The sequence below is a fragment of the Pelophylax lessonae genome, assembly GCF_965119305.1.
Source record: "Pelophylax lessonae genome assembly, chromosome: 1".
In the NCBI taxonomy this organism is placed as follows: Eukaryota; Metazoa; Chordata; class Amphibia; order Anura; family Ranidae; genus Pelophylax; species Pelophylax lessonae.
The window spans coordinates 729,454,466-729,476,093 of NC_138768.1; the positions used below are offsets into that span (position 1 = coordinate 729,454,466).

The 21,628-nt window shown below is 44.5% G+C and overlaps 1 protein-coding gene across 2 annotated transcripts in view; it reads right to left on the minus strand.

Moving 5' to 3' along the window:
* The window catches only part of ZDHHC2 (zDHHC palmitoyltransferase 2), a 172,902-nt gene that overhangs the window by 113,696 nt on the left and 37,578 nt on the right, over window positions 1–21,628 (minus strand). The window contains exon 2 of one of the 2 annotated variants that reach the window (XM_082243043.1): window positions 343–369. The exons of the other annotated variant lie outside the window; for it this stretch is intronic. Coding sequence (XP_082099169.1) covers window positions 343–369 — 27 coding nt within the window. The remainder of the gene's footprint in view (window positions 1–342; window positions 370–21,628) is intronic. 2 annotated transcript variants of the gene reach the window in all.

Here is a 21,628-nt window from a genome sequence, read left to right on the forward strand (position 1 = left end):
GGAGGGCACACAATTGCATTCTAATACCAGACCAGCTAAAAATAAAATAGTCGGCGGAATTTCAAAGCCTGACAATATTGTAATGCTGTGCATTGTCTTTCACCAGGTTAATGATGCACATACAGAGCGATCATCCAAGAGTTGGAAAGGTAATGAGGTTATTTCTAAAAAATGGGGGTGGTCTGAAGTTTTATAACAGTAAAGGCATCAAGTGGCCCCTCGCAATGGCCGCAATCCACAAGCAATGTCAATTCACATGTTCTGTCAGATTACCATAAGATGTGTATTGGACAAATCCCATTGACCCTATAATTGTAAAAAATCACAAAAGATTTAACTCACCTTTTTCTCCAATATTATTCATGGACACTGTAAAATAAAAATAAAAATGAGTCCGAATATAAAGGGCACATTATAAACTAGCACAGATCATTTTATCTACAATCCAGAACAGTAGAGGGTAATCAGCGAGATTTTGGGGGTCTAAAATACAACCCTGAAGTCTTTCTACTGGCTGAACATGATGACATTTCTACTTTTTATTTTTAAAGTTTATAATGTTAACCCATTTTTTAACAATAAATTAAACATTTTTTCACATTTATGTTAAACATATTTTTACAAATAAATATTTAACCGGGTGCAGACTTTGGGTGTTGTACACACGCCCCCAAAAATAGGTATCATTGTATACAATACAGGGCGTGTGTCAAGCCCTTCTGCCCTGCGGCCAGGTCCCCCCATCCCTGTACATGGCAATTCAGTTCGGAATAAAGTGATTGTAAAGTCTCGTTTTATTAAGTTAAAATTAAAATTATACTTACCTGCTCTGTGCAGTTGGTTTTGCACAAAGCAGCCTAGATCCTTCTCTTCTCTGGTCCCCCACTGACCCTCCTGTCCCTCCCTCCTGTTGAGTGCCCTAACAGCAAGCAGCTTGCTATGGGGGTACCCGAGCTGAGTCGCAGCTCTGTGTCCATTCAGACATGGAGCCCAGCCCGGCCTGCCTCTTTTCTCTCCTCATGGGCTGACTGACTTTGATTGACAGCAGCGGGAGCCAATGGTGCTGCACTGCTGTCTCAGCCAATGAGGTGGGGAGTCCCAGGCAGCCAAGACACTCCTGCAACATCGCTGCATCTCGAGGGACCTCAGATAAGTATTAGGGCGGGCTGAGGGGGGGGGGGGGGGCTGCTGCACACAGAAGGATTTTTATCTTAAAGGGTAACTCCAATTTCATGGGGAAAAACAATAGCAACGCTGTCATTTCTGAAAATGCAATACAATATGGCTACCTGGAGCTGTTCTGTACACAGAATGTATACTGACCACGAACCCAGAAACATCATTTCCTGCTTGTGTGATTGGCTCACCAATTTTCCCAGAAGTCTGCTAAGATACAAGTCGGATTTCCAAAATGTCTTGGTATGCTGATGCTTTAAGAGTTCCTTTTACTGGAACTAAGGAGCCAAGGGCAACCCCTGAAAAACGACCCCGCACCATAACCCTCCCTCCACCAAATGATTTGGACCAGTGCACAAAGCAAGGTTCATAAAGACATGGATGAGCGAGTTTTGGGTGGAGGAACTTGACTGCCCTGCACAGAGTCCTCTGACCTCAACCTGATAGAATGCCTTTGGGATGAATTAGAAACGGAGACAGCTAGCCAGGCCTTCTCGTCCAACATCAGTGCCTGACCTCACAAATGCACTTTTGGAAGAAAGGTCAAACATTCCCATAGACACACTCCTAAACCTTGTGGACAGCCTTCCCAAAAGAGTTTAGGCTGTTATAGCTGCAAAGGGTGGGTCAACTCAATGTTGAACCCTATGGACTAAGATTGGGATGCCATTAAAGTTCATGTTCGTGTAAAGGCAATACTTTTGGTAATATAGTGTATATCCCACCTTCCTTATTTTCTTGGTATGCTGAGGATATTCTTAGAAGTGCCCTATCATTGTGTCTTCTTTACCACACACAGTACATCCAAGGTAGAATTCAGTACAGCCTTTCTGATATTGAACACTACAATTAAAGTGGTACCTTCTCCTTAACACGCCCCCGTTGTCTAGTCTCAGATGACCCGTTTATTGAATATACTTTTAGTTAGACATACTGCTCCATATTTAGCTGCCAGCCTTCTTATCCCCCCAGTTTCGCTGTTAAGAAATTATATTTAACTTGCCCATCTGCCATAGCAACACAGTGTTACTAAATGTTTAAATTCCATCTTTTAACAGATGAAAATAATGTGTGTACATTTATTATAGACTATATTTTTTATGTAACCTTTATCAGAAAAAAATGGGACTTCTGTGGCAATAGGTTTGGTCACCATTTTGGTGGGCAAAAAGGCTCAAATGGACATCTTTATGGCTTAAAGTGGTTGTAAACCCCTACATATACCTAGTGAAGTGACTGGCCTCAGGTGATACACAGAGATTAAACAAATCCTCCTACATATGTTGTACCTGTTTATTTGCAGCCTTCTTTTCTCCACATACTATTAAAGTGTTGAACTCATAAGCTTGTCTGAGATTTCAGAAAAAAGAGGGTGGAGATTTGAAACTGCACTCTGCAGAGCTCAGTGAGAAGAGCCCTGAGAGCTGATTGGAGGAAATGGGACACCCCCCTCTGCACAGCACGCAGGAATAGAGCTGAGGCTGTCAATCAGCTGGAGATCCCTCCCCTGTCACCATTTCTCTCTTGGTGTCAGGAAAACTTATCAGAAGTGATTTATGCTGATAGCAGAGGAACAAAGCAGCAAACAGAAATTACACTTAAGGCTCTCAGTTGAGATAAGTACACACTATAGAGGGATATGCTTTGTTCATATTTCACATCTGAGATTTACAACCACTTTAAGGGCTCTTTCACACGGGTGTTCAGTTTTTTTTGCCCGATCAGGTCCTTTTTTTTTTTTTTTGCAACAGACACGGATGACACTTGTGTCATCCGGTCCGTATGTCCGTTTTTCATCCCATCCGTTTGCGGATGAAAAACTGACATAATGTATGTCTATGTAAATACGGATGTCAGCGGATGACACAACTGACTCCCGTTTTTGCGTCCGTTCCGTTTTTAGAACGGAAGAAAAAATAGGGTTCTCTTCCGTTCCAAAAAACTGAACTGAACGGAACGGACGAAAAACGGATGTCAGCGGATGGTCATCCGCTGACATCCGTATTTACATAGAGATACATTATGTCCGTTTTTCATCCACAAACGGATGGGATGAATATACGGAAACATACGGAACGCCCATGTGAAAGAGCCCTAAAGTGAAAAAGAATAACAATATTTCTCTTTTTCTATATTTTTCTTTTATTTATTTGTTTATTTGTAGAAGATCCTGATTGGTAGACTATGAATTCCAATCAGAGCTTTGCACAAAAGACTGATAGCACGCGGTCTTTAGAAACCCCTTGTAACATGGTTGGTGTCAAATGTGGAAAAGCGCCAGGGTTACCAACCCTCCACAACTTTTTTACTGACAAAACATGGAAAATTTACAGACAACCCAAAATATGACAAACTCCTATAAAAAAAATTGATATTTAAACTATATAAACAATTTATAAAATAACAATTCCCATAGCAGGTAATCTGCCTGGCTTTACAATAAATTCAAAACAGTTTAACAAAATTTGAGCATGAATAGAATTATGAAACACCCAGGAAGCCATGGAATAGAGCAAAAAAACAAACAAACAATTGTCATGGTTGGGTTGCGCTTAACAGTGGGAGTGACTTCACCCCTTAACTGCCAGGTCCATATGTCGTACGGACTTGACAGCGGGGGGGGGGGGGTGTTTACACACAGGGCCAGGGGCTGCAGCCAGCAGCAATGTGTGTATCTCTGACTGGCTGTCAGATGGAAGCAATCCAGCAGCTCTGCAGTCACCTGATCGCTTCCACACACCCCTAGCAATGCGCACACCAGCTTCCCCACCACTTACCCTCACCATGTATCCCAAACGTCAAGCACCTGGGACCAGCAAAGCGAGTGCTGCTACCTGCCAGGTAGAGGGGAGGGAGCTGACAAGACATCTGTCTGCTCTCCTCCCCTTTTTCCTGCTGACCTTTCTCTTTCCCCAGACTGTACAGCTGGGGCAGAAGCTGATGGAATGTGATCTACTTGGAGGACAGTTAAAATGTCTGGGGTAAGTTAGAGCATTTGAAATGGAATAATACCTTCATTACAAAAAATCATAGGCGTGCGCCGGGGGTGTGCCTGGGCACCCTAATCTCCCTGTGTGGCACAGATTCCCCCTGCTGATATTTCATTAAAGCCCTAAAAAAAGTTGTAAAAAAATAAAGAATGAAATAATAAAAATTTTGACACCGTCCACTGCCCTACTGACACCAACCTCTGCCCTACTGAGAACTCCACTGCTCTACTGACAAAATCCACTGCTCTACTGACACCAATTAATGTTTTAAAACATTTGGGTGCATACCCTAATGCAATAGGCTGCGCACATTTATGCAAAAAATGTACCCTATCATATGCGTTTTTCTGTTAGAAAAAAATTAAACTGAACCATTATGCATAAAAACTGATTGAAAAGAAAATGGGCATGCTGTACATTTTACATTTGCAGGGCTGAGTGCTGTGTAAAAAAAAATCTAACCAACATCATAAATCAGATTTCATGTTAATCAGATTGAGCCTGGGATGTCAATAGGAATGCAGTCAGAAGGGGTTAGGCAAAGACAGCTGAGGCTCCGTTCACATATGAGGAATTTGAAATTGCAGGCAGAATTGCTATGATTCTGCTTGCGATTCCAAATCACGGCAAAACAGGCAATACGCATTTAGGGGCCTATGATCATAAATGGCACCACAAACATGGCATGATTTGGCACGACTGTCGCCAGGCACAACCCACAAGAATTGCAGAAAAACACAAGGATACAATTTCTCCTGGCTCAGGGCCAATATTTGGTCCCTGACCTTCTGTGGGGCGACAATCACGAATAGGATAGCCCATGCAAATAAAACGACTTCCCCAATGTGTGTCACTCATTTCCACGTGAGAATTGCGCAAACAAAGGGCCTGATTGGCAGCCTTAGATGGTTGTAAGTGTTAGAGGCCACAGCTATATTTACAACAATGTCTCTCTCTTGAACCCTGTGGTTAAAGTGAACTGTTTCTTAAAGTCCCACTCCAGCAAAATCTATCTTTAATAATCTGTTAGGCAAAAATATACGTTTTTGTAATGTTAACTGTATTTTCCTTTTAGCAGCAGCATTCTCATTTCATCAATCCTCAGAGTCATTATTCAGATGGCTTTATTTTTTGCCATTTCCTGTTAGGAGGAACAGACATTGGTGGCTGCTCTAGGCTGACAAGTCCCCTCCTAACCCTTGTGTGGATAGAGTGGCGATTGTGCTGACCGCTTCACATTGGCAAAAAAAAAAGAACAGTGGGCGGAACTATTTTATTTCAGCAGAGACTTCCTGCCTGTCAGTGCTCGTGCTCAATGCTGCCCATTGTTGATCAGATTCACCCACCCCCCTTGCATCCATACAATTTATTATTCATATGCACGTTCCATGCACATCATTGATTATTAAAAGTGAAGTATGGTCTTTAAAACTAACACACATTGTCATCCACTGGCCCTCTATCCTTAACTCACTGCACATCCAAACTTAAGATGCCCCATGCCGAGAAGTTCCGCTTTACTCAACTCACACATTTCCTATGATCGCTGTGGGCCCAAAACCCCAATCGCCACTTATTGACCTCTTACGAGCGATGGTGCTCGGAAACAGAAGATATCAGAGGGGGTATCTCCCTCATTTATGCAGCCCTCACGCAGACCAGAGATAAGCCTACTTATGCTCTTGGATGGGAGCGAGATCTGGAGTTGGAGTTCCCGCTGAAAGACTGGCATAAGATTTTTCATAGGTCCTTCAAAGGGATGATGAAGGTTACCCTCATTGAGGCTAACGTCAAGATCCTGACTCGATGGTATCTGGTACCTACCAGATTGGCGATTATGTACCCAGGTTCCTCCTCGCTATGTTTCCGGGGATGCCACCACCAGGGCACTTTTTTACATACCTGGTGGAACAAAGTATTTAGCCTCATCAGAATGGTCACTAAACTTCCGATTACACAAACTCCTCAGGTAGCTTTTCTACACATTTTCGCTCTCAAGGCTCCCAGACATTCACTTTCCTCGGTTTTTTTTTATCCTTCTGGGCGCTAAACTCACCTTGGCCAGAGCCTGGAAAAAGCCTTCAGTCTCTTTTCAAGCTGCTACCAGGAACATTTCCTGGATCATGGCCCAGGAAAAGATGGTTGCGATTCTAAAAGATCGTATACACAAGTTTGAGAGTATCTGGGAGCCGTGGGCTCAACATTTTGGGGTTACATTGTAGCTAGATCTGGATTTTTTTCTTTCCCTGCTCGCTTTTAGACTCCCCCGGTGACTGCTTCCTTTTGCAACCTCATCTCCTACACTAGCTCTATTTCCACCCCCACTTCTTCTTTTCCCCTCTTGTTGTGTCTTTGTGTTGTGACGTCTCAGCCGCTGACCGGTGGCTATATAGTTGGGTTGGCATGCTGCCATTACCCCCTCCCATCTGCAAATGCTGGTTGTACCTTCAGGGACAGACCCTGAGGGTCACTTCAGCTGCCTCTACGGAAAGGTGGGGTGCCCGGGTGTCGGTCTGGGAATCCCCCTCAGCTGGACCCAGGAGGAGGTCTCCGGATGTTTCGCAACCTTTTTGGTGCTCGGAGACCTCAGCCTGGTCAGGAGCTTAGCATTCCCGGAGTCCCCTTGGGAGGGGGACGGATGGTGGCGGGACTTCCCCCCATTTTCTTTACATTTACTGTAGTTTGGGTTGTATGATGCAGGGAATGTGGCCAGATCTTGAGACAGTCGCACCCCTTCGTCCCCTTTGCCCTTACACCTTTGCATCTGGCTGGGTTTTACTATACTGCATAACTTGTTTTCTACAGATGTGCCACTGTTGACTCAATTGTATGTTACCTGATTGTTACTGTGAACCTCTACTGGTTTGAGGTTCCATCCAAATGATTGTTTGATTTTATGCTGTGTTATGTGTTTGACTTTTTTAAATTAAAATTAACACACATACTCACTTGTCCACCGCAGCCTGTAAGACTCTGAGAGCTGAGGGATCAAAGGCTCAGGTCTCGATCTTCAGTGAGCAGAGAGCTGGTGACTGTCAGTCACCAGCTCTCTGTTCTGCTGCTCCAGCACTCACTGGAGCACCGGGCTGTGTAGGGGGTGGGAGTGACTGGCTCAGGCTCTCAGTGGAGTGACTGAGCCAGCTGGCGGTCAGGCATCTGGGTGGATCCCAAAATTAAAGTCAGGATCTATCCAGAGCCTGGACTGGCTTAGTGATGCCAGCCGACAGCAAACTTAAGCCCGCAGGAGCAGTAGGAAAAAAAGAACTTTGGCAATAATTCTCCTTTAATCATATTTATCACAAAATAGAGGGAAGCGTTTTTGATTTTGAATAGTAGTGACATAGACTCTGTATACTGCACTACTACTGTATAGACACTGATGCTGCAAATGTCTATTTCTTTGCCTGCGTCTGCACCACTGCATGCAAGCCTGACATATTACTTCGGGGCAACATTGCTCACCATGCAATTCCTTATCCATAGGTTGAAGGGTGAACCAAGGTGAATTGTGGGGCAGAGGTGAAAGGACTGCACCCCATAACAGAGTGTGGTATTAATTTCATTTTTCTGTACCAAGGGTTTATCACTGTCTTGCTGTATTTTTTTTTTTTAACTTTCTGTTTTTTGTATTTCTTGTAGGTTCCTCAATTCAGAGGAGATGTATAGACTACCTGCAACCCAAAAATAGACACTGTGACTTTCGGCTTGTGTACCTTCCTGTAGGACTTCTGTTTGTACCCCTATAAGCAACATTGGTGCTAAGCAGTACCTGACCTGAAGTACTTGGTATGCACGTACTTGCTCCTTGCCCGTGACTTCAAAGTAGTAAAAGCCAAAACTATTTTTTTTAGCTTTTCAAAATATACAACGAATATGTGGAAAATGTAGTACCCTCCAAAAAAGGTTGCTAGGCTAATTAGGTAAATTTAGTTATTTTGGCTCGTCTGTAATCAGTGGAGCAGTGTGTGATTGCTTGGGACTGTTCTGGGTTTCACCGGCTGAAGGTTTGATTGCTTCCCCCTGTCTTCTGGTGGAATGTAGTGGGCTGGATGAAGCAAATTAGCAGCTAAATATGGTGGCTAGGAGTGAGCATAAATAGTCTGAAGCCTGGAGATGCCCAGTCTTGTCCAGATATCCTGATAGGTTGCTGCACTTCCAAGCAGCCCTGCTAAAATACTGCATGTGTTCATCGAGGTCCTGGCTATTTCCTGAGAATCTTTGAGCCTACTCAAGGAACTCCACCAAGGGTCTTTTTTGTCTCTCATTAAGGACCTACCTATGGAAATTGGGTGGCAGACAGCTCCAAGGACATTGTGTGTACAGATATGAGTGCTGCTGGATCGTAGTGACTATATGTTACTGCTATCTTAGTCCAATCTTTGAGCACTGGAGTTGGTGCCTGCTTGCATCCAGACATTTCCTACAGAGTCTTAGCGCTGTAGTCCTTAGAAGGACCGTGCTAAGAAGCTTTGATATAGTGAAGTGTCCTCTTAACCTTATACTGTCCTACTGGAGTATTCCACAGCTTCCATACATCCATATCCAAGTATGATCAGCATGAAATCTACAAAAAAAAAAAAAAACCCTAGACTGTTCATCGAGCCAAAAGAGTGCTGTGTGCCTGGCTGCTGCTACACTAACTTGGGAGGAGGACCCAGAACAAATCAGCGGCCCTTTCGGGGGTAAGTGCTACATACAATATTGCTAAAACCCCAGTGTTTTATGCCTGTTTCCTGTTCACTCAATTGTCAAAGAGTTCCATCATGAAGTGAGATCAATTATCTCTTGGACAGTTGTCATTAGTAAAACTGTAAAGGAGGAAAGGGGGTTGTGCCACCTAAGTGCAGTATTAAAAACTGGATTTTTTACTTACCATAAAATCCTTTTCTCTGAAGTTCATTGACAGATGCAGTCTCATATCTACTTGACCGTTAAGTTATGCTCCTCCCTTCAGGAATAGGACACTAGGCAGGAAAATGCTGTCACCACGCCTATGGGGCTGTCCCTGCAGGCATAACCCCACACACTCTGCTACAGCCCTCAGTTTCATTGCAAGCAGTGTTTAGAAGACAACAACCCCATTCCACTCATAAGTAGAGGGGCGGGTGCTGCGTCTGTCAATGAACTTCAGAGAAAAGGATTTTACGGTAAGTAAAAAATCAATTTTTCTCTATCATTCATTGACAGATGCAGCCTCATATCTTCTTGACCATTGGGACGTCCCAAAGCAGTATTAGCATGGGGGGTGGGAAAAAAAAAACACAAAGAAGAACGCAATTTCCCGAGGCTAAACATAGCCAACCAGGTAACAAGGAGTTCAACCAGGAACAACTGGAGCTCACCTGGAAAAAACATACACCCTCAAAGAGAGAAAAATCTCTTTTAAACAGCAGCCTGCAAAACCTTGCGGCCAAAAGAGGTATCCGAAGATGCCAACACATCTAGCTTGTAGAAGTTTGAAAACATGTGGACCGACGACCAAGTTGTTGCCTTGCAAACTTGCATCACTGACGCCTGATGGCGAAAAGCCGAAGAGGCACTCTGCGCTCTAGTAGAATGCGCCTTCACCGGGAAAGGAGGGACCTGATCCTTTATTGAATAAGCCTAAACCACTGTCTGCCTGATCCATCTGGATATGGTCGCAGCAGACGCAGCCATACCTTTACGAAGTCCTTCGTTAAGGACAAAAAGTGAGTCCGATTTCCTGAAAGATTCAGTAGTAACTGTAATTGCCCGAAACACATCCAAAGAATGCAAGGCAATTTCTTTGGAATGCTTGGGCTTAGGACAGAGTGAAGCCAGCACAATGTCTTCATTTAAATGGAAATCAGAAACCACCTAGGAAGAAATGACTGATTAGGTCGAAGTACCACTTTATCTCTATGGACCCCCAGATAAGGTGAACGGCAAGACAATGCCGCCAATTCAGACACCCTGCATGGCAGAAGTGATAGCCACCATGAAGGCAACCTTCTGAGATAATGTAAGCAAGGGAATCTCCCTAATGTTCTCAAAAGGAGGTTTTTGAAGAACAGATAATGCCAAATTCAGATCCCAAGGAGGTAACGGAGATCGCCTTGGAGGCGCCATGTGACGCAACCCCTGGATAAAAGTTTGCGCGTGTGCACTTTTTTATACACCTGGTGTTAGTCTTTGAGTGTGTTCACACACCACGGGCTTTAAAAAGAAAAAAACCCTTGGATAAAAGTGCAAATCAGGGCACACGTAGCTAAAGGACGTTGGAAAAACACAGCCAAAGCCAACAATTGGCGTTTGATAGTGCCCAAAGCCAAACACTGTTCAACCCCTTTTTGAAGAAGGGCCAAAACCCTAGCTACTGAAAATAAGCGAGGGTACACTTTCAGCAATTCATACCATGAAATGTACGATTTCCACGTGCAATGATAGATCTTTCTGGAAGTAGACTTCCTGGCCTTCAATAGTGTAGGATTCACAGAGTCAAAAAGACTTCTATTCCTCAACACCTGGCTTTCAACAGCCACACCATTAAAGTCAGCGGCTGTAAAGCAGGATAGAAAATCGGCCCTTGAGACAGCAGATCTTCTCTGAGAGGAAATCTCCAAGGAGCATCGGCGACCAACCTTACCAGGTCTGCGTACCAAGACCGACGAGGCCAATCTGGGGCCACCAGAATTACTGGAATCCTTTCCATCTCTATTCTGTGCCAAAGCTTTGGCAGGAGTGTCAGCGGAGGAAAGGCAAAGATCAGCCAATACTGAACCCAAGGAGCCACCAGTGCGTCGGTGGCATCGGCCAGAGGATCCCTTGACCTGGCTACAAACCTCTGAACCTTCTTGTTGAGTCAAGAACCAAACAGGTCGACATCGGGTGTTCCCCACCGGATACACAGGAGGTGAAACACCTCTGGGTGGAGGGACCACTCCCCCTGATCCAACATCTGAGGACTCAGGTAATCCGCTTGCCAGTTCTCCACACCTGGGATGTGCACAGCAGAGAGGGCTGGGACAAACTTCTCCTCCCAATCCAGGATCTCGGCCACCTCCCGGGCCGACAAGACACTCTTGGTGCCCCCTTGATGATTGATGTACGTCACAGCCATGGCATTGTCCGGTTGAATCCGGACCGGGCAACCTTGCAGACGAACTGTCCAATGACTCAGGCAAAGCTTTATCGCCCTGAGCTCCAAGATATTTATCAGCAGCGTTGACTCTTTCACCGTCCAGGATCCCTGGGCATAGAGCCTCCCCAGCACTCCTTCCCAGCCTGACAGGCTGGCATCCGTAGTTACCACCGTCCAATACAACGGAAGGAAGGACTTGCCTTGGCGTAGTGCAGACAAGTAAAGCCACCACAGAAGAGCAGACTTTCTGTTGCGACTCAACCGAATCAAAGTGTCCAAGGATTTTGGATTCTTGTTCGACTTTACGAGAATCTCCCTTTGTAAGGGTCTCGTGTGGAACTGAGCAAACAGGACCGCCTGGAAGGTCGACACCTTCAGACCCAGGGCCCACATGCAACTACACAGGGATGACAGATTGTTTGCCAACAGCAAAAGGATTGCCCCCTGCAATTTTTGCAATTTGTCTGGGGGAAGAAAGATCCTCGCCAAAGCAGAATCCAGAGTCAGACCCAGATAGTTCAGTCTCATTGAAGGTATCAGGGCGGATTTTTTTTAATTGATGTTCCAACCGAACTCTTGCAGTGTTCGGACAGTGATCGCCAAGTCACTCAACAGGGCTGAGTGAGAGTCCGCCCTCAATAGGAGATTGTCCAGGTACCCCAGTACCGAAATCCCTCTTTGATGCAATAATGCCAACACCAGGGCCAGCACCTTGGTAAAGATCCTGGGGGCGGAGGCGAGACCAAAGGGTACTGCCGCAAATTGATAATGCCCTTTTCCTATAGCGAAACGGAGAAACCGATGATGCCCAGCATATATAGGAAAGTGTAGATATGCGTCCTTGATATCTATGGAGGCCAAAAAGTCTCCCTGGTGTAGGGACGCTACTACCGTGCGAATTAACTCCATTCGAAACCTCTGCACCCAAACAAAGCGGTTCAAACCCTTGAGGTCCAGGATTGGACGTACTTTGCCTTCCTTCCTGGGCACAGTAAACAGGTTTGAATAAAACCCCTGAAAATGTTCCTGGGAGAGAACCGGCACAATCACCGTTTGCAACAGCAGATCTTGTGCCGCTGTTTGGAGATCCCTCAAACGGTCTGGAGACAGATGCAGTTTGGACGGGAAAAACCTGTCCTACGGTCAAGACCGGAATTCGATCTTGTACCCTGATCGGATCAGTTTGTGAACCCATTTGTCCTGAAACAAGGAAGTCCATGGTTCCGGAAAGAAGCAAAGACGTCCCCCCCAGAATCGGGTGAGGACGCCCCTTCATGCAGACGAGGATTTGTCTGAAGATCCGGATTTGCCTGGCTTCAGTTTACCTGGCCATGTTTTCTTGAAACTCCCAGAAGACCTGAATGGCTTTCCTTTTTCTTGCGACCCGGAGGTACGAAAAAGCCACCTATGAGCAGTAAAGGAAGGCCTCAGTTTAGTACGTGGTGCCTTGCCCTTAGAGGTTTGAGGTAGAAGAGTACTCTTCCCACCCATAAGGCCTTTGATCAACTCATCCAGGGAGGAACCAAACAACCTCTCCCCTGTAAAGGGAAGGTCAGAAAGAGCCTTTGTGGAAGCCTGCTCTGCAGACCAGCTTTTTAACCAAACAATGCGTCTAATAGCAATCCCCACAACAGACACTCTAGCCACCAGGGGAGCCGCATTCCAGCAATGCATCACATATATACAGCAGGGCTTGAGCCATTTGATCCATGAGCTCAATCAGCCCCAGGGGAGAGCTGTTCTGTTGCCAAAACACCTTTTAGTAACTTCACCCATTCAGTGACGGTCTGTGACACCAGGGTGGTCACAAAAATTGGCTTCAATATTGAGGCCGCTAACACATGTAAATGGCGGGACAGAGACTCAATTTGTCTATCAACAGGATCCGTAAACGCCGGGGACTCTTTCACCGGGACCACAGTAGCCTTATTCAGTCTGGAAACTGGGTGATCCACTTTTGGTAGCACGGTCCACCGAGTGGAAACATTATCTGCAAAGGGATAATGGCGTTTAAAACGTTTAGGCCCCACCAACATGTGCTTGATGCGCCCCCACTGTTCATTGACAATATTGTCAAAAAGTTGCAGGCAGGGAAACACTTTGCCCAATTTCTGGGATTTTCTAGGTGCCAAAAGACACCTGCGTTCCTGACACTGTAGACTCATCTGCCATTTTTAAAGTTTCACGCACTGAAACTATAAGTGCTTCCACCAATGCACTTTCCCGCGCAGTGGCTGACAAGGATAGGTCATCTTTGCCACCAGAATGCGATGACACAGAGCCACCAGGGTAAGGTGTGTCTATGGCGGCCATATCTGCCTCAGAATCTGAAGATACAGAAGAAGGAGGCGAAGGCAAAGGGTGCTTACGGCTAGCGTTACTTTTTAACACTAAATCCACTTTTGATACCAGGCTTTTCAAGACTGCTGTAAAATCTGATATGGGCTGCGACCCAGAGGGTTCCACAACCACACTGAGAGGGTCTGCAGGTGAAATTTTATCCTGGGACTCCATTTACACTGAAAATAAAAAAATGCAGTGTCGCTTTAAAAAAGTTAAAAAAAAGGCGATCGCACCTCTGCTATAGTGGTACTGCAAGTCCCAGCCTAATACAATCTGTCAGCAGTGTGTGTGAGGAAACCCACAAGAGACCTCAAAAAAACATTACCAAACCGATCAGGAGACTTGCAGAAACGATCTGTACAGCAAAATGCAACGATTTGACACAGGAAGTGAAATTCACCTGGGTCATGCCTAGAGTATCTAAAGTCTGCCTGTGCTGTCCAGCATCGTGGACTACAAGAAAATGGCCGCCCCATACATTCCTACGGGGAATTTTAAGAAATTGGCTGCCCATGCATTACAATGAAAATTTTCAACATAAATGCAGAGCAAGTCTACAGCTAAATGGCGACCCCCAAGGCGCACCAAGGCATTGGATGGTCCCCAGGAGGAGACCCCACCAGAAAAATGCCCCCCCCCCCCGCAGAACCACCATAGTGGCCGCAATATATCCACCCCCCAAAGGTACAAACCTGTACGCCCTATGGGATGGGGGGAAACAGCTGAGGGGGGACCTGATATACCCAAGAGGCCAGGGGAACTGAGAGATACCCGAAGGTCTGACTATTCCGAGGAGGGGGCCCACGTCAACCCTGAGACTGCCAGAGAACTGGGGGGACACTTACTCACCATACGACGATATCAGATGAGCGTCGCTCCGAACAGACCACCTCCCACCCGGGGATGGGGGTGCTGTCAGCCAAGGGGTACGCTGCGACTCAGGGCGTTCCAGGTCATTCAAGTCCCAGCGAGACAGGCTCGTCCCTGTCTAACGGGGCTCTGTCGGGGCGAGGCCTAGTGCTGGACTATAACCTGCTCACGCTCGCTGGCCAGGCTGGGAGACCTTAAGGATCTTATCCAGTCCGAAACCCAGCCGGCTGTTGCTTGTAGTTCTCGAGGAACTCTCCTAAAATTATTAATATCCAAAAAAAAGGTTCCCAAAAAAAACAGCTAAGACTTAAGTCCCAGCAGGGAACTAGGTCCTACTCCTAAACTAGGCAGAAACAAACTGAGGGGTGTAGCAGAGGGTGTGGGGTTATGCCCGCAGCGACAGCCCCTTAGGCGTGGTGAAAGCTTTTTCCTGCTTGGTGTCCTATTCCCGAAGGGATAAGCATAACCCAATGGTCAAGAAGATATGAGGCTGCGTCTGTCAATGAAGGATAGAGAAACATAGGATTTATTGGCAACGGTAAAAAACACTCACAAGATTAAAATTGTAAACACGCTTATCATATAGTGTAGTATCCAACAACTGTCTCTGTCTTGCAAGTGCCACCTGGATCCTGATCCCTGGAGTTCAGGGAAGGAGGAATGGACGCCTTTTTGGAAACCAAGAAGTCAACGCCATAAACGTGGAACGCATCGACGGACATGACGTCACCAGGAGAGGAAGAGGTGGCTGAAGAGTTCAGGCTTTGCGCTCAGAGCTCCCTGCTCCTTCTAAAGGCCTCTAGAAGGAACAGGGAGCTCCGAGCACATAGCCTGAACTCTCCAGCCCCCTCTTCCTCTCCTGGTGAGGTCACATCCGCCAGTGCATTCCAAGTTGGTTGGCGTGGACCTGGCTTCCAACATTGTTCCCATTCGTCCTTCCTCCATCCCCAGCCGTCTGGATTCAGGCTGCACCTTCAGGACAGAGACAAGTGGCGGATACTACTCTATACGATAAGCGTATTTTTGATTTTAATCTAGTGAGTGTTTTTTTACCGTTGAGAATAAATCCTATGTTTCAATATTGCACTTAGGTTGCGCTTCTCCCCCTTTCCTTCTTTCTTGTATTCAAACAGAGCTGGCTCAACTCGGGGGACAGCAGCCGCTAGCGCCCCACAGCACATGCCCTTTGTGTATAGACTACCTTTTTCATCAAGGATTTTAAAGACAATTAAGCCCCGTACACACGTACCGATCGTCGGCATACAAATGTTCCTCTTTTCTCCCCGGGATGTCGGTGTCTGTTGAAAAGTGCAAAGACAGCACAAGAATTTTGTCTGCAGACTTCAGCTGACTGCAGAAGTGATGTCATGTAATGGTTAACTTTCCCTGTGTTTTTAATTTTCTGAGCATGCCCAGTCTTGCAAATCTGCGGTCTGTCGGCCGAATTCTGTACTGACAGGCGAACAATCGTCCGTTCTGGTGTCCGCAGACAAAAATTTTCATGTTTGCACGAAAGACTTTTGTCCGCGGATTGTGCGCAGACATCTGTCGGAGGCACCATACTAACACGCGTACAATCGGCAGATCTTTCGTCCGCCGACGTTTGTATGCCGACGATCGGTACGTGTGTACGGGCCTTTACAGCTTTACCTGCTGCACACCCCCTCAAACTGTTCTCCACATATACTCCTTGAGCCTGAATAATTTGATCTCCAGTAGCAAAATTGTCCCTTACAGAGAGGGTGAATCTCACACTGCAAAAACAACAACAACAAAAAAAACCCTAACATTTAAAACAAAAAAATGTTTTGGCATTAGATAAAGCCTACAGATTAGATATAGATTTAAGGAAGGCTGAAGAGGATAATCCTGGAGCATTTACCATCACGAATATCTCAGAATAGTAACCATAGATGTGAAATGGTTGCTGCCAAATGTTTCTGAAACAGAGCCAAACTACATACATTTTAGCAGACATCACAAATTCATTTTTATCACAGAAGAATATCAATCTAAATAAAGTAGCATCTGAAGTAGTAATCTAAAATAGCACATATAAAAGATGTACACACATATTATATAGTCTTTATGATTTTTTAGAGCATGGGGAGGAATTAACTTTTAGCTTAGGTTTTAAATCTCTATCTAGGATTTAGGTTGCTTTCTTCATGCTTAAACCGTATCACCACTTTTGCAACCAAATGTGGATAACACCCACTTTGTTACATTTCCAAATTTGCATAGCATAATGAAAAAAAAGTAAAAATGACAGCTTACCTTTTTTAGATGTCCTATTCTGGACCCTCCAGCAAGGAAACATTCTACTTGGTTTTCTTTATTTATGAAGGGGGGTGGGCAGCGGTGTTTAGCATAATTAAACCTGTCTGTACTGTGCAGGCAGCTCTTAAACACCGTCTGTCCTAACAAAGGGTTAAAAGTTTAGAGGCTACGCTTTTTGTGTTAAATGTTAATGAGGACAGACTCACTTTGACATTGTTCAAAAAACCTTGCAGTCAGCTATTCTACCTTCTCCTAAAGAACTTCTAAAAGGCAAGAATTATTAAAAAAAAAATGTTGGCATGCTGTGTGAATGGAAACACATAACAAACATATAATAGTGGGTAAAAAAAAGGCAGTATAACCCACGTAATGGATTTTTTGATTGGTGTACGATCAATAAAATGTGTACAAAACCATACATGTATGATTACCAAAAAATACAAGTGCATAAAAAGGAGCTGCTGCTATTATGAAAGGTATTGGAACCTCAAACAATAATCAAAAATGGTTAAAATGGTGCTGCTTCCTTAAAACAATAAACATATGAACATTTAAGCTGTAGGCTCGGTTTCCACTGGTGCAGCTACAAAGCCGTGCTACTTCTAGCGCGACTTCGTAGCTAACGGTGTTTGCGGCTTTCAGTGAGACTTGTCCCTCATTATAGAGGGAAGTCGCACTGAAGCCGGCTCAAAAGTAGTGCACAAACTACTTTTGAAGTAGCCGCAACTCAAGTCGCGGCAGTGGAAACGGGCCACATTGAAAACAATGGCTTTTGACTTGCTGTGCGACTTGACATGTGTCAAGTATACATAAAGTACGAGTGCAAAGATGTATAAAGTGATAGTGCAATCAAACAGGCAAAAGTCCTTCAATAATATTATGGTGTATAGTGCTAGTGACGTCTTCTCAAATTGGATTCAGGTGGCACGCCATGCTCCCCTCCAGAGTCCCCACTCACCAGCAGTAAGATCAAAATCAGGGTCGGGTTTATGGATAGATGGATGAATCTAGCCCCTTCCCTCTTAGGCAGTATGCAAGGTTCTTAGCACAAAGATGGTCAGCAATAAGATCAAAATCAGTGTAGTGTATAGATGGATGGATCTAGCTCCCTCTTTGGTAGTATACAAGGCTTTCAGCATAAGGATGATGCACATTCCAATAAAGAGAGAGATGATCATAGCATAATACTGTTTACTTTATTGAAAGGTTAAAAGCATAATTGCGCTTACAACAGTGTTGAAATTTCTGAGCACGTAAAGGATGAGAATTGCAGCCGCAGCCTTCCTATCTGCTGTCAGTTTGGCATCTCTATCTCTTCCCCTCTTGACGCATTTTGCCCCTCCCACTGGGCATTTTCAGAAGCAGGGGGCACTCGTGACTGGCTCTCTCTTATATTCTAAACCCCTCCTACTACACCCAATACCTCCCACTGCTCCCTATTGCTTCCTATTAGCTATGTGTGGTGTCACTTTCTGTTGGCGGCCGGAAGTATTGCGGTCATCATATTGGTATACCTCTACCTATTACTTCCTGTTGTTAAGATCTATATCACTTTCTTTTGGAAACCGGAAGTGTTACGATCGCTATATTAGTACACCCCTTTGTACTCCAGTCCGTTCTCCATGTATCTCCACCCTTAAACTAGTTGCCACATTTTACATAAAAATTAAGGGGTAACTAACTACATATGAAATTAAATCAAATTGATGCAATCCTTTTTGTCTAATGTTGGTATATAGTGAATTAACATCTACAGTATACTTGCTAGTATGGTATTATCATGGATAGGAATGTTTCTAATGTGATTATTTAAATCTCTGCTATATTTCCTGTATGATGGGTATTTTTGTGCTATTGGTTGTAGGTAGTGGTCTAAGTATTCTCCAACTCTGGAAAAAAAGAGTCCACCCCATTAATAATTAGTCTTTCTGGTGGGTTCTTTCGATCTTTGTGAATTTTTGGAACTTGATATATAATAGGTGTTTTAGGTGCTTAGCCTTCTTATCCAATATTCCTTTCTTTTGTGCTTTTTTGGTTCTTTTTTGTTAATTTGGCTTTTAGTTTGTTCCCAGGATCTCCTTTAAGTTTTTTCGTAGGTATGTTTGTCCTCAACGAAGAGATTTAGTTCCTTAATATAGTTCTCCTTATCCAGGGCAACTATCCCCTCCCCCTTATCAGCCGGCCTAATGATGATATTTTTCTCTTTTTGAAGTTCTGCTAGGCCTTTTTTAAAGTGTTTATTTCCTCTAATGGGGTACACATCAATAGCTTCAATATCCTGTTCAACCATCATTTTAAAAACATCTAAACATTGGTTACTACTTTGTTTCGGGTTTAAAAGTGGATTTGTTTTTTAATCCGCTATGAACACATTGTGAATCTATCATAACTGCTTCATGAGTTTTTGTGGCAAAATGCTTCTTTATATTAAGTTACGTTCTAAATTTATGTAGATCTACAAAGGTTTTGAATTTATCTATACTTTTGTGTGGGGCGTATTTTAATCCTAATCTTAATACTGCTAGTTCCTCTTTATTAAAATTAGCACTGCTTAAATTAAAAATGTCAGTCTCTAGATTTCTCTTTCTTTTTCCTCTTCCCCTTCTCTACTACCTCTACTCTTTCTTCTCTTGGAACCTATTATGCTGGATGTCCTCTGTTTGTCTGTCCCCGAGGGGGTCTCCAATGTCCTCTCCTCCCTCTGTTTCCCCTCCATGGGGGTCTGCCATGTCCCCTGTCCCAAACCCCCCCATAATAGGGTGGGTAGCCATGATTGCCATATGATCCAGGGTGTGGTGACCCTCTTGATCTGGGGGATAGGGTATACGATCTAATAGGATGGAATCTGTTATAAGTAGGGAGAATGTGTTGGGGTGTGTATGGTCCATTGTATGATTGGTTCTGGGAATGGTGTGGGGTTTTCTCAAATTTGACTGCACTTTATATTATCCCTTTTCTATTACTTTTCAGCTTTCTTTCCTTTTAATATACATATCTCTATGTTTTCTAAGCTTTGCTAACTGTGACCAGGCTATAAGCATTTGACTATCTATATCACGTAAACACACAGTAAATGAGCTTTTCAACAAGCCCATACTGACCTCTGTAGGTACAGGTACTGTAATGCAATTCATCCTCAAACTTCACAGCAGCAGCATGCCATTCGAGTCAAAAGATATCTCTCCCTGCCCCCCCTCTCTCATCAGTGACTTGCCAGTTTTCCAGCCTTTTGGCCTGTACACGTGATCTGAAAAACGTACATAAATACAGATTTCGAAGCGATGGTACGATAATTTGATCATTAGTACACAGTTTTTAAGAGCCAATCACGACAGTTCATCCGATATTATCCAATGGGACAAGCACAAAATTGTTTTACATACAAAACCAGATCGTACGGTTTTTGTTTAATCACAGTTACAGTTGTTCAAAAATACAATACAAATGCACTACAACACATTACAGCACTATGCTGAGATCACCGTTGAGGTACTTGTATATCGCTATCATGTCCCCTCTCAGGTGTCTCCTTTCCAGGGAGAATAAATCAAGCGCTTGTAAGCGGTCATCATAATTAAGATCCTCCAATCCCCTAATCAGTTTAGTTGCTCTCCTCTGGACTCTCTCCAGCTCCTTTACATCCCTTCTGAGGACTGGCGACCAGAACTAGACAGAATACTCCAGATGTGGTTGGACCAGTGATTTATAAAGTGGTAGGATTATAGATTTTTCTCTGGAATACATCCCCTTCCTTATGCAAGCTATTATTCTACCGGCTTTGGCAACCGCCGCTTGACATTGCATGCTATTACTAAGTCTATCTTCCACTAAGACTCCCAGATCTTTCTCCATTTTTGATTCCCCCAGGGGTTGGGTTCCCTCCCCCCGGGTTCCCTCCCCCCGGGTTCCCTCCCCCCCAAAGCGTATGGGAACCTCCCAAAACGTATGGGTTCCCTCCCCCCTAAAGCGTTTTGGGTGTGTATGTTTTTAGTCCCCAAGTGCAATACTTTACACTTCTCCACATTAAACCTCATTTGCCATGTAGTTGCCCACTCTGTTATTTTGTTCAGGTCATTCTGTAAGATTTCTGCCTCACTATGTGAAGTGATTGCCCTGCTTAATTTTGTGTCATCTGCAAAAACTGATATCGAGCTAATGATCCCATCCTCAATGCTATTTATGAATAAATTGAACAAATTTGGTCCCAGGACTGAGCCCTGGGGGACCCCACTTACCACCCCAGACCAGTCTGAGTATGCATCATTAATTACCACCCTTTGGACACGCCCCTTTAACCAGTTTTGTATCCAAGAGCAAACCTTGTGTTCGATGCCTGCAGACCTTATTTTATAAATTAGGCGTTTGTGGGGAACTGTATCAAACGCCTTAGCAAAATACAGGTACACCACATCCACAGGTCTCCCCCTATCTAGCTTACAGCTCACCTCCTCGCGGAATGTTAACAGATTGGTTTGACAAGAACGCCCTTTTGTAAACCCGTGCTGATTACTACTGATGATGTTGTTCACTTTACCAAACTCTTGGATATAGTCCCTTATCATCCCCTCCAGAAGTTTACATACTATAGACGTCAGGCTGACTGGCCTATAATTTCCCGGGATATGCCTCTGCCCTTTTTTGAATATTGGTATCACGTTAGCTTTCCTCCAGTCACCTGGTACATTTCCTGTCAAAATACTGTCAGCAAAGATCAGGAACAGTGGTCTAAATATAACCTTACTGAGTTCTTTGAGTACTCTCGGATGAGGTGAGGTTTGAGGCTATTCGTTTTGAATGGGCTCAAATCGCACAGCATTACACCAAAAGTAGTGCATGCACTACTTTTGGAAAGGCACTGCAACCAGAT